This window comes from Notothenia coriiceps, unplaced genomic scaffold, assembly GCF_000735185.1.
Source record: "Notothenia coriiceps isolate Sejong01 unplaced genomic scaffold, NC01 NC01_scaffold00029408, whole genome shotgun sequence".
In the NCBI taxonomy this organism is placed as follows: domain Eukaryota; kingdom Metazoa; phylum Chordata; class Actinopteri; order Perciformes; family Nototheniidae; genus Notothenia; species Notothenia coriiceps.
Window position 1 is genome coordinate 15,616 of NW_011362109.1, and position 14,146 is coordinate 29,761.

Below are 14,146 nucleotides of genomic sequence, written 5' to 3' on the forward strand. Positions count from 1 at the left end.
TACAGTAGGTTCATTACAGCAGTACTGGGCCGTGCATTTCACACATAGGCCTTCAGTAGTGTTCAAATAAATCCACCTCTCAAAACCATTATTATGACGTTGTGGCCATAGAAACCATTAATATTGTACAGAAACGCAGTATAACAGGGTGTTGAATCACAGACAGGTATCTAATGTAGCGAGAAAGAGTGCCATTACTAAAGTAAGAAACCCGATTAACATAATTCAGTCTCCTTTCACTGCAGCCACATACATCATCTATAGCAGAAGCATCAATATTTATTTAATGAAATGACAAGAATTATTATTTTTTTTAAATAAAAGTCATTGTAGCCTATACTCACCAATACGTTTGATTATCTCTACACCAAATCCCTCCCCCTTTCTCTGTTGTACAGATGATCTGAGTTTTCAGTTCCAATGATAAGTCCTGTTCTATCACCATGGAGGCTAATGCTAAAGTCCGGTCTGTCCAGTCGTATTTCTGGTAAAAACTATAGTGGAGCTCCGTTTCCCTGTGCACTTGCTCGTTAAGCTGTAGATCCACTCGGGCCTCCCCAAAAGTTTTCAAAAGTACCATTGCTTGCAAGTATCCAGCAGTGATTTGTCAGTGTTTGTATCTATCAGTGCAGATTGTTTTGCTTTAAAGGACACCTATTATTCAAAATCCACTTTTTCATTGATTGTATCCATAAACATGTGTCCCCTCTGTGTGAAGAGACTCTGAAACAGGAACAAAGACCCCTGTTTATTTGTCCTGATCCATCTTTATGTACCTGTCTGAAAATGAGCTGATCAGATGTTGGTCACTTTGTAATGTCACAATGTTTGTTTGGGTTGTGCAACCACTAGCCAATAACCAACCAAGGTAACCCCCCCCACACACACACAATTTATCACCTGAATCTCCCCCTAGAGCACCATTGTGTTCTTTTAAACCAATCATCTCTCAGAGGGGCGTGGCCAGCAGCAGCTCATTAGCATTTAAAGCTACAGACAGAATCAGCAGCTGATTCTGTCTGTAGCTTTAAATGCTAATGAGCTGCTGCTGGCCACGCCCCTCTGAGAGATGATTGGTTTAAAAGAACACAATGGTGCTCTAGGGGGNTCAGAACGGATACACTCCTCTCCACATCGCCGCTAAGAAGAACCAGATGGAGATCGCCACGGTGCTGCTGCAGTACGGAGCGGACACCAACATCCTGACCAAGCAGGGGGTCACCCCGCTGCACCTGGCCTCTCAGGAGGGCCACGCCCACATGGCTGCCCTGCTCATCAGCAAGGGGGGGCAGGGCAACGTGCAGACTAAGGTACTGACAACAATAAGTCATTTCTAAAAATAATCCTCAACATAAAACAACATCGCAAGTGTTCATTAGCTTATTTTAAGAGGAAGAACAACAGAGTGCTGTGAATGTGTCCGTCTGAATATATGAACTGTTCCGTGTGTTCCTCCTGCAGAGCGGCCTGACGGCCCTCCATCTGGCCGCCCAGGAGGACAGAGTGTCTGTTGCAGAGCTCCTGGCCAGAAACGGAGCCAACCTCGACCAGCAGACCAAAGTAGGAACATTCATTTGCATTTTCTGCATTTATAACTCAGTCATCTCCCATTCTGCTCAAATGATCAACAGTGTTCCTACCAAGTCCCTCCAGAAATGTATCTTTTTATTATTATTCTTAATAGGGACATTTTTGCTCTTGTTTTGCAGTTGGGATATACCCCGCTAATTGTAGCATGTCACTATGGTAACGCAAAGATGGTCAACTTCCTGCTTCAGAATGGAGCCAGTGTCAACGCCAAGACCAAGGTACTGAGCCTACACCTCTATTATCTGAGCTACATGGAGCATTCATTGATTCATATTTATGCTGTTATTGTGTTCCACTGTTATTACTTATAGCATGCTGTTACTTCATTTACATCCACAAGGAAGTGTCCTCATCACACCAAATCTTTTGATCATAATAACCATATATTGTAATGTAAAATGAGTTTCTTCCCTCATATTGCTACACACCACATGTATCTCTGGTTACTATTGTAAACCTTGGGTTACTTTTCATTCAAACTTCACTTGTTATTATATCGAGGCTGGAACATACTGTATAGAGACTAGATTTTTGTTATAATGATGCAAACATTAATCGGTTTATTTCCCCAGGATCGTTTTATTTCACAAACAACCCATTTTTCTCAGCGACCTTAAAGTTAAACATCTGTTAGAATCAAAACAAACTATGGTTCATGTTTTCTAAAAACTATTCAGATTTTTGGATTTATTTTCTGTATTCCTTCCTTTTCAGAATGGATACACTCCCCTCCACCAGGCCGCCCAGCAGGGGAACACACACATCATTAATGTGCTGCTGCAAGGTGGAGCCAAGCCAAACGCCATCACAGTTGTAAGTGAACACACACACACACACACACACACACACACACACACACACACACACACACACACACACACACACACACACACAACACATTACTGTAACTCTTAAATGGTTTCTGTATTGTGGGAGAAACAGGGTGTACGAGGAAAGGCATTAAGTGGGTGAACTCTGAAGGGGGATGGGTCAAGTACTCAGGTCATGTGACTTTATGTCAAAAAAATAAATGTACTTATCATTTGTATGAAAGTCAAAGATGGGTGTAATATGGATGTATTGTATGTTCAACATGGGGGTGATTTAGGGGGGTGGATGTGACAGGGTGTAATGTGAGTCTATGTGTGTTACATTTGTGCAATATGGGGTAATGTGAGAGTAACATCAGTATAATATGGATTTATCATAGTTGAAACATGAACTGTATGTTACATGTGTGGACTTTGGGTGTAATATGGTTTCAATACTTTATCAAATATATATCATAAAGAGTCAAATCACATTTTTTTTTAAATCATGAAATTCTGTTATTTTAAACTAGAATTTTTGATTACTGGTACAATCATGTATTTTGGAAATAATAAATGTATTTCTTATCTTATTCTAGGGGAAAACATATTTGAAATTAATGTCATCAATATTGTAGAACAAAAAAAATGTGAATCTATTTTAAATCAACATTACGCAAGTTATCCGGAAATAATGACAAATGTATCCATTTCAACAGAACAAGGTGAAGTATACTGTAAGTGATAAAACACCCACCATACCCAATGACATGCAATTCACAAAGCTAACAAAGGCAAACAAACTGTAGAGGAGGTGCTTCCTGTGGTTGGGATCATTTCACTTATCAAGATCTTTTTAAAATGACCAACCAAAACCGTATCGTGCCATAATCATGTTTTATCACTTTTAAACTGAATGCCAAGGACGTTAAGTTGTCTTTAATCACAGTTTCAACACTTTTTAAATGGCTACATTTGATGTGAAGCAGATCAAGTTTAACTACAGTATCTGAAATGACAATGCAGTTGAATCTCTCTAAATAGTTCAAACAACCACCAATTACAACATTCAAGCAGGAGGATGTACTGCTCTCAGCTGGGTTTAGCTAACCATGGTGTGAAGTGTGATGAACGTTCCTCTTTCTCTCCTGCTGCAGACGGTGACGGAGAAACACAAGCTGAACGTTCCGGAGACCATGACTGAAGTGCTGGATGTGTCCGATGAAGAGGGTGAGTCATGTTGTACAGAGCATTCGATTTTTAGCCAATACTATAAAATGTGTTTTATTATGAATTTTATTTTAGAGCTATACATGAGTGTATTTAATTGTACAGTGCTATGAGTACATTATACCACATGTAAATATGTGTATAAATAATGCATTATAGACATAGGCGTCAGAGAAAGTGTTAATAATAATAATGAGACATTGGATTTCCAAGCACCTTATCAGGAGCTCAAAGACACTTTACAGTGGTCAAAATGTATAAAATAAAAAAGATAAAAAGCCACTTTAATTAGCCCCTGTGTGAGTGAAAAGACAAAAATATACCCAGCCCAAAACCCTTCCACTTTATCACACATTGTTATTAGTCTGCAAAAAAGACCATTACATGAACTCAATTTTGAGTGAAGCCCACTGTCTCCTTGTTGAGATGAATTCAGAGGCGTTTCCTGCCATGAGCAGACTGTAGGAGGTAGTGAGTGACTGTGCTGTGCCCTACAGCTCTGAGGTCCATTGATGATGATGATGATGATGATGATCATGATGATGTTATGTCAGAAGACGACATGGATATGGAAGGTATTCAGCACGGTGCTTTGTGTGAGGACTTGCTGTGCTGATTTTCCAAGGGTGTGTGTGTGTGTGTGTGCGTGCGTGTGTTTGTGTTATGCATGGTGAATGAGCCTGTAGCAACCTATATAACTGTAGTTTGATATTTGGATACCAATAGTGTAAAATAAATGGTTGAAGTTGAACTTTATCATGGTCTTTTTATAATAAGGCTCAGAGCATATTAACACATGATTTGTTAAATGAAAATGTATAAAGAAACAGTTTTGGGAAATGCACTTTGATGTTTTCTTTCCAAGTTTGGGTTGAAAAGATAAACATCACTCTCATAATAATAAGTAGACTAGAATGTTGTTTTGCGTGTTCGTATTATTTCAAAGTGTAGAAAGCTACTTTGTGTAATGTACTGAACATGTTTGTCCCCCAGAGAACATGGAGAGGATCAGAGCAATACACTGAAAATACTTTACACATGTTGTTCCGCTTCAAAGCTCATATCTAACCCCACGATAATACATGACCACATCCTGACTCCCTGGAATGCTGCTTTACTAACGCAAACCAAGCACGTGTTAGCAATACAGATATGTTTGTGGTAGTATCAGGCGACTTTGGAATAACATTCACTGTTTTATAGCCATAATTATAGTGTTTTTTATCATTTCAAACACAATAGTGACCAACATTGAGGAGAAAGTTAAAGAGACGGGAAACTCAATGCTTGAATACCTGGCTTGAACTAAACATGAAATAGAGTGCATCTGCTGCAACATGTATACATGCTTTATACATGAAGTGTTTTACAGTATGTTCCCCATACTACCTGTGCTGCAGCAACTCATGTGTTGGAATGTCCCGTCCTACAGCATATCACCTATATTGTGTTGGAGACCTAGCTAATCTAAGTCGAGTGTTACTTAGCAATATCACTATGTTCTGGAAGTAAACAAAGGAGTCCAATGGAGCCGTTTCAGGCAGGGGGGGGGGAGTGTGTGCGAGAGAAACTCCCACATGAGGGAACACAGGGAGTTTAGCGATTTTAACACTACAAACTCAATTTAAGCAGAAGACATTTTAGTTGGTACTGTATAGTGGTAAAAGTACAGGTTTTGCAAGATAAACAATGGCTCTGCCCTACTCAAGTGTCAAGTCAACAGAACGGGAACCTGAAGCGGCTAAATGGAATGATTGATATGTACACCTGTACTCCTCAGACATGTCAGAGTCCTTGTTCTGTCATTACTGAGGGTGGACAATTGGACAAATATAGCACATTTCTGCCACTTCCAAAAAATCCACATCTTTTTCTTCTTCATTATTTTTGTGATATCATGACATGTAATAATCAGATTGTTGAATATACATTTGAGTCGATTTTTTTTTACAACAAACACCAAAAAGCGTTTTAAAGGAAAATGGTTAAACTTTTAATTATTTCTTTTTTGGTTGCGTAAATAATAATTACATTTGCAGATATTTCATTATAAGTTTACATTATTATTATTATATCCTTTATTAATCAAGGTTCCATAACTATGTTATTATGTTTCTTTATTATGTGTCCTTTTTGATGTATTATTATTTAATCTCTGCTCTTCTCTCTGCTCTCTCAAGGTGATGACACGATGACAGGTGACGGGGGGGAGTACCTGAGGGCGGAGGACCTCAGGGAGCTGGGAGACGACTCCCTGCCAGGACAGTACCTGGATGGGATGAACTACCTCCGCTTCAGCCTGGAGGGGGGGCGCACTGACAGGTACATCTCACTCTGTCACATTTCAACACTTCCATTGGGTCACAAGTCATGATTAAGAGGGATTAATTTCTTATTTAATGAAAACCCTACTCAATTGGGCCTTAAATGACCTCAGGAAAAGCTTTCATTTCAACTAACAAATGGTTGTGGCAGATCCCATGTGTTCTGAATTTACGGAAATTGTTCCTGCATGATTGGCTCTGACCCATGGGACTGTGAGCAAGCATGTCCTATATTATCTTAGAGCTCTGGGTGGCATGTAACGGGCAGCAGCTGATTTTAGCTGATATGCTGCTCAATAACAACATTTAAAATCAATGATTTAATGTCTTAACCTGGGCTCCATCTGATTCAACAAACATGTTAACACTCATCTGCTTCATGCAAAAACCTGTGCTTATCTGCTCTATGTAGCAAACAATTGTTCCCTATGCTCCATACACATCCGACACATCTGATCCAACATCTGATACACAGTTATGATTCTAACTCTTTAACCCTGATCCTGACTGAACACTGATACTTTCTGTGTTCTGTTGTTCTAATTGTTGAATCACTGTGTGAGCCACCTGTCCTCTCCCAGACATTAACCTCAACAACTAACTGCCTGTATTTTTATATTTGTGTTTGTGTGTGGGTGTGTGTGTGTGTGTGTGTGTGTGTGTGTGTGTGTGTGTGTGTGTGTGTGTGTGTGTGTGTGTGTGTGTGTGTGTGTGTGTGTGTTGCAACCTATCCTGCTCATACTTCATCGTTGGTCTCCCTGTCATGCCTTCTTAGTCGAATGCAAAGGTATGTTCTGACACCGACCACAGGTCTTCAGCCTGCAGTATCATGGTCTCCTGTAGCTGAGACAGAGTATTGAATTTTAGTTTTTTAAGCGAGTCAGAGTGAAATTATAAATGTCCTGCCTTAAAGGGAAAGATTATTAAACAACCTTTTTTCAGGGCTGTGTCCTAGAGCCATTTGTGAAGTGCCTACCAACCCACACACTACACAACCCAGTCAGCTGTTATGTGGGCTGCCAAGTTGTAAAATATGGGATTCAGATTTGGCTCTCCTTCTGATTCCACATGCACAGTACGCTTACTCAAAATAAGCCATTATATATATACCAATCCCGCACACCCCCCTCAACCACCTTCATCTGAAGTATCTCCACCAACAGCTTGAAATGATCGTGATATTCCCTTTTTGGCAGTGTTGGTCTCTACTTTTTCTGAAACATGGCATTTTGTACAGTCATGGACCCCAAAAGTTGAATACTAATTAATGACAACCTCAGTTTTTTTTTTGTAAAACTAGTTCAATCATCCGGTGAAAACTAGTTTTGGTCTAGACTTCAGGAGATCTAGTACCTGCCTAACAACATTCCCATTAGACTCAGCTGGGTATTGTTATAACTGCTAGTTTTTTTACAGAACCAGTGTAAAACCTTACAGTAGTGTATCTGTAGAGTCGTAGCTGTGTGCTATATGTGTCTGTTAAACTAGTAACATGTCCTAAGTGTGTGAGACAATGCTAGTTTAGAAGCTGTCAATATTTTATTTTGGCAATGTTTCTGATTGTGTTAGCAGTGTGTAGGGTTTAGGGGGACCAATGTGAAACATCATTGTTGCATTACCATCAACATTTAAACATTTTAAACACAATGCATGTGTAATGAGTGTTTTCACTAACAAGAGTAGTTGTGCCTCATTGGCATTCATATGCTTCAACTTTTTTCCCAAAAGATGTTGATAATTCTTTATTTTGAACATTTTTCCCTGTGGTGGAATTGAAATGAAAGTGCATATTTTCCCTGTTTTCGTTCATGGCTGTGATTTCTGCTATTATCATGACTTCAAGCTTCTTGAATGCTTTTCCTCTCCTGTGCTCCAGTTCTGACAGGTCCTTCACACCCACACACCACAGCTACTACTCGCCTAAACATGAAAGCATGATGGACGAGATGCTGACCTGTCACCAGGTAAGGTGTATGGTCAGTGGAGTCACTAGCACTGCAGGCGGAATACACCTAAGATCCACATCATTGTGTTTGTTTGGCACATTTGTTATATGGTGTTATTTGTATAAGGAATGGACTGTACATTTACCTACAGTATGCACTGCACCACTTGGATGTACTTACTTGAATCCTTCTATTTCTACTCTACTACATGTATCCGTCTGTGATAGATACCGGTCAATCTAAAGATTTGAGTTTTGACTGAGCCCTTACATTAAGGTGTAAATGAATAACATGAAAGGACACTTTGATTCACCACCACTAGTAAAACAAATACAACGCTATGGATAAGTTAAAGAGGTTTCCTAAACCGCAAACAAGTCCGATTTCCTTAGTAACCCTAGATATACTATCACATGAAATATGCAGAATCTCCCTTTTTTCAGTTCATATTGATATATTCAAAACAAGCTTGTATGTGTCTCATAAGAGGTTAAGTGCTTCGGGATTTGTCTTGGCAGATGAGTAGCGCTATATCAATTCAATTTATTATTATTTTATTCCAGGTTTCGACACTAGCTAGGACGAATGAGAGCGACTCGTATCGTCTGAGTTGGGGCACAGAGAACCTGGACAACGTGGCTCTGTCGTCCAGCCCCGTCCACTCTGGGTAGGTACAGTGTGTCAGACTGTGGAAATGATTCATACGACTAGAAGTGCACTTTGAGTGGACATGTTGAACACTGGATTTCCCTCATGAATATGCATTAACAATCTCATCAAGGTCCTGATAGCTGCTAATGTGTCTGATGTGCTTAATTACATGTAATCATAGCATTTCTCACTCGGCAGCTGTTTCAGGAATGTATTCAGTACTGCACATGAAGAAATGAACCATACCTCTCTTGTTCCTAAAGTTTGGTTTTAAGAATGATTATAAAGTAATCGGCACTGTAAGCCTCAAAATACATTATTTTTGGTTTTATTCCAATTGAAATGTTCTTTTCAAAATCCGTGGCTTATCTAAAGAAAGAAATGTGGTTGTATGTGATTGTCTTCGCTCTAAAAGTGTGGATGCAGTAACACATTGTACAGGGTCGTGCTCAAAAAAAGCATTCAAAGGTTCATCTCGGAGCACCAGGAATGTTTCTTCCTGATCTGGATTAAAAAAACAATAGTGAAAGAAGCAGTATTTCTGCTCTTTCTGAGTCTGACATGAGAAGATGTATATCAATCTGAGTCTGACATGAGAAGATGTATATCAATCTGAGTCTGACATGAGAAGATGTATATCAATCTGAGTCTGACATGAGAAGATGTATATCAATCTGAGTCTGACATGTACTGCTCTGTGTCTCTTTTCCTTCTTCCTGTCTGCTCCGTTTCCTCTGAGTCTGACTTTTCATTCCTCTCTGTCTGATGTGGTTGTTGCTTTTAGCCGTTCCTCCCCGTGCCATGAACATGGAGACCACTGCAGGTGATCTTCTGCACCTTGGTTAAATATTTCTCCACCTCATCTTCATCGTTCTCTTCCTCCCCTCACAGTGTGCTCTCCCGGTGGAGAGGTGTTTTCTGTCACTGTCCTCAACACACATTGCCTCATAGACTTTTTTGTCCGTCCACAATATGTCAAACCATTTTAATCTGACATAACATCTATTTTCACATTCCGAGTCCCAGAGTTAATATCTCTACACGGGCATATCATGTTACAAATAAAGTTTAAAAAAAAACAACAATAAATTGTGGATAGCTGGACAAAAGAAGGCAGTGAAAGTTAAGGACATGTTTGTGGATGTCATACAATGTCTTGTCGATTGTGCATCTCCACTAACTTACCCAGACCTGAGAAATATGTTGGCATAGGATAACTATTATTATATAAAGTCATTTGTATATTATATACCATACAGTAAAATGTAATCTCTGTCAAGCTGAAACTTTACTGTTATAACGTTTTAAATGAGACCACCCATCAGCAATGGAGAGGAGACACATTCCTTTAACAGTTCACTGGTTTTGTTTCTGAATACATTAACTCCTGTTTTTATGTCCATGTGTGTTTGTTAAAAACTGTGTGTGCTTTACTGAAAGGTACAGGAAAGTGTACATTATAACTGAGTAATGATCAAATAGTACACATCACATCATCTCACCCATATTCCCGCTCTTTGGGATGTGTGATCCATGTGTATTTGCCACTTTGCATGAGGAGTGGCTTAAGGCTATGAAGTCAAAAGATTTATAGCGATGAATTGTGATCATAATGGCCATTCAGTGTTGAGAAAATAGACACCAAAAATACGGCTTTTTATATTTATGGTTAGTTTATCAGTATATATTGTTATTTTAATCCAACAAATCTTGATTTTTGAATTTTTTGAAGAAAAATAAAAAAAACGTTTGTACATTTTTGTGAAATTGACATTTCTAGCTACAGTACTGTAGCAGCTGAGTTCTGAACTTTATATATACAGTCTATGGTTCTGAGCCCTTTTTAGGCCATTCTTCTTTTAAAAATAGCATTGGACAAAACATGCTTTAAAACAATTGTTCTGATAAAGACTGTATCATTTGGTTCAAAGCTTCAGCACGAGTAAGTCAAGGAACCGTGAGTGTTTCATCAGTAAAAGTAAAATATAAACGTTTTTCTTTCGAGATATTGCTGGAAAAGACCTTAGGCTAACAATCTACGAATTAACGTTGGTGTCTATATTCTCTTCACTTAAAGTGATCATTGCGGACTTTCTTTAACTTGTGTAAATATCTCCCGTTACGCCTCAGCTTCCTGGTCAGCTTCATGGTGGACGCCAGGGGCGGAGCCATGCGCGGTTGCCGGCACAACGGCCTACGCATCATCATCCCGCCCAGGAAGTGCAGCGCGCCCACACGGGTGACCTGTCGGCTGGTCAAGAGGCACCGCCTGGCCACCATGCCCCCCATGGTGGAGGGCGACGGCCTGGCCAGCAGGATCATTGAGGTGGGACCCTCTGGAGCCCAGTTCCTCGGGTAAGGATGACCTCAGGGAGGATGATGGAGAGAATAATACATGAGATAAAGACATAGAGAATCATGAGGGAAGGAAAGGAGAGGTAGAATTAACCATTTTCACTTGGTAAACATTTTAATGCAGGTTTTACACGTGTTTGATTTCATACATTTTCTTAAATATGCATTTGTAGACTTAGAGGGAATATAATTGGTAAGAGTGAAATCAGAAGTATTCTGGAAGAAGCGGTCGGACCTGTTTTACACTGTCTGCACGTTCAGGTGATTGACACTGTTCTGATTCCCTCTCATAAGGATCACACAACCTGCTACCTTTTCCTTTCAGATTCATTTAACCTCTGCCTCTGCATTACTAAAACTATTTCTGCTCTGGCTTTCTTCCAGCACAAGGGAGATGTTAATCTTTGCTCTTCAGCATGCCCTGTTTGATTTCAGCTGCAGTCCAACTCTATTTAACCTTCTCCCTTAACGCTTAATAAAAAACTCTCAATAACCCCACCTCAAGGACATAGATCCATCATTGGTTTGATATGTGGCCTCAAGTTCTGCCCTCTGCTGGCAATGTTTGTAATATTGTAGTATAAAATGTAAATGATGAATTTAGGTTAGAAATTCTAACATTTTCAAAAACTGCAAAATCGCTTTATGGCTTTTATCGAAAAACCAAAGCAATCAAAGTTACTGTAGTGCAATAACAATTGTATTCTAATTTAAATCGACATAAAAACACCTTTTACTACTATACACAATACTTATTTGAATAATTATTGAAAATACACAAATATATAATCATTCAGTTATTATAAATAATCCAACCCATTTTTTCATGTGCTTTAGTGTAAAATAATGTGTGATGAAAATAAAACATTATGAAACAATTGTATGATTGAAAGAATTGCATTGTTGATAAATAATACATATATTATCAGCAAAACATATTTGGGAATAAAAAGTGAAAACTGACAGTAAATTGAAATGAGTTTTTAAGTAATAATAAGGTAAGGTAAGTATTTGGAATTATTTAACTTTTGAACATAATGTAGCCTATAATAATAATAATAATATTACACTTGATTTATATAGCACCTTTCATGCTTGATGCAGCCCTAAGTGCTTTACAGAGTATGACAAAAGATCACAATAACAATAACAAACATAATTAAAATATGTAAAAACAATAAAACATAAGCAAAAATATATTATATTAAATAGTGTGTATGTATTTTTGTCATTATGGATTTTGGACCAAAGTGTGAATCATCTTATTCAACTGGTATTTAAGTCAATCCGTCCCAGTGGTTTTCGTATGTTGAATCCAAACCCAAACGTTGTGTGCTCTTTCTTCCTCACTGCTGCGTATGGATGTTTGGTCGATCACACAGTAAACTGCACCTCCCAAATGCCCCCCCGCCTCTAAATGAGGGAGAGAGTTTGGTTAGCAGAATCCTCCAGCTCGGCCCACCTGGGACCAAATTCCTCGGGTAGGGTGGACAGATTGGTTTTTCATATGAAACAATCCATGGATCCCGTTCCATTTGGTGTTTTCTTTTTGCCTGTAGGTCATTGTGTTGTTTTCTCACACCAGTGTTTCGTACCCCTCTTTATCTGTGCTTATAACCCCTGCAATCACTTTACTGCAGCAGTACTTTGCTTTTCCTTTAAACCCTTCTTCTGCTTAGCCCTTTCCATTTTGAGTTTTTTCTTGCTTCCTTTTCCTTTGTGTTCTTAATCATTTTCTTATTTAATTGTGAAGTGTAAATGGTTGTTTGGCCTAAGAGTAGCAAGTGAACAAAATGGAATCAACAATGGTTTTTGGCAACTGTTGTTGGTTATGTTTTTATCTCCTTGTTATGAAAATGTAAAGTTGATCAGCACATTTTCTAAGAGTTATGCAGTCATGCGTGCTCCTTACTATTAATCAAGCCGGAAAATGATCTTCAAAACCAAATACAAGGTGAAAACATATTGAAAGCTTTGGTTATTTCTTTAGCCAAATGAAGTTAAGTTGAAGGACATGATCACATGACATAAGTTTTAGATATTGACACATCTCCTGCCACCACTAAACAACAACTAAAGTGTGAAGCTGAAGAATGTTAGCTTTACAGTAGCAGGTTTATGTCAACAAAATAATCAGATATTAGAAGCTACTTTCAGGTCAAAGAATCCTCACAATGCCATGTACAAATATCATCAGTCAAGCTTTATAGCTGTATTTGTCCCATGTTCAATGTACATGTAGCATGCCTCCTTATGATATGTGTTGTAGCTAGCTTGTTGTGATTTAGCATATCAGGTAAGTATTCACGTGATATATCAACACTTTAACATTAAATATAGTGTACCTACAAGACATTTTATTATAAGAAAGGTAACTGTAAACATGTGACCCGGTGGGTATATTGACACATATTCACAATAGTGATTACAGTACAATAAGATAGTTAGCAACCAAGATAAGCAGTGGTAAAAGTCTGGAAAGTTGTCCAGATGCTAACCAGCCTAACAATTATATCAATTATACAAGGTAAACTCAACAAGTGTCACCACCTGGGATGGCACTTGCAAACAGAGTACTTTGCATTCCTGAAGTCAGACAGAAATAGTTGATACCCAGCATTTGCTTTATCAATCAGGTAGATAACATCATACACCTGACTACGTTGATCTGAGACCTGTGATGGAAATCCAAGTTTAAGATGCCAGACCTATTTTATATCCACACTTTATAGAACTATTTACATCAATAAATGATGGGTGTAGTACTGAAGGAAGTATAAACAACACTAACGAATTACCCAAAAAATATAACAAAATGTACTGTTGACACAAATAGACACGAAAGACTAATATACATCTTATGGCAATCCTAGCACACACACACACACACACACACACACACACACACACACACACACACACACACACACACACACACACACACACACACACACACACACGTGATCGGAGGCACTTATGTGTTGCTCCCCCCTCCAGGCCTGTGATTGTGGAGATCCCCCACTTTGCTGCCCTGCGGGGGAAAGAGAGGGAGCTGGTGATTCTGAGGAGTGAGACAGGAGAGAGCTGGAAGGAGCATCACTGTGAACACACCCAAGAGGAACTCAACCAAATACTTAACGGCATGGACGAGGGTCAGTCTCTGAGGGTGTGCCAGTAGACCACACCATGACTCTGGGAATTAAAAATGTTATCCCATATTACCACATCATTGTTCCTGACA

At 38.9% G+C, this 14,146-nt stretch overlaps 1 protein-coding gene across 1 annotated transcript in view; it reads left to right on the plus strand.

Moving 5' to 3' along the window:
- Positions 1-1,154: 1,154 nt before the first annotated feature.
- LOC104958800 (ankyrin-2-like) overlaps positions 1,155-14,146 on the plus strand; it is a 43,738-nt gene continuing 30,746 nt past the window's right edge. The window contains exons 1-13 of the mRNA XM_010786602.1: positions 1,155-1,310; positions 1,462-1,560; positions 1,710-1,808; positions 2,305-2,403; positions 3,557-3,629; positions 5,810-5,951; positions 6,729-6,740; positions 7,830-7,917; positions 8,463-8,566; positions 9,335-9,373; positions 10,681-10,905; positions 12,288-12,386; positions 13,903-14,057. Coding sequence (XP_010784904.1) covers positions 1,155-1,310; positions 1,462-1,560; positions 1,710-1,808; positions 2,305-2,403; positions 3,557-3,629; positions 5,810-5,951; positions 6,729-6,740; positions 7,830-7,917; positions 8,463-8,566; positions 9,335-9,373; positions 10,681-10,905; positions 12,288-12,386; positions 13,903-14,057 — 1,390 coding nt within the window. The remainder of the gene's footprint in view (positions 1,311-1,461; positions 1,561-1,709; positions 1,809-2,304; positions 2,404-3,556; positions 3,630-5,809; positions 5,952-6,728; positions 6,741-7,829; positions 7,918-8,462; positions 8,567-9,334; positions 9,374-10,680; positions 10,906-12,287; positions 12,387-13,902; positions 14,058-14,146) is intronic.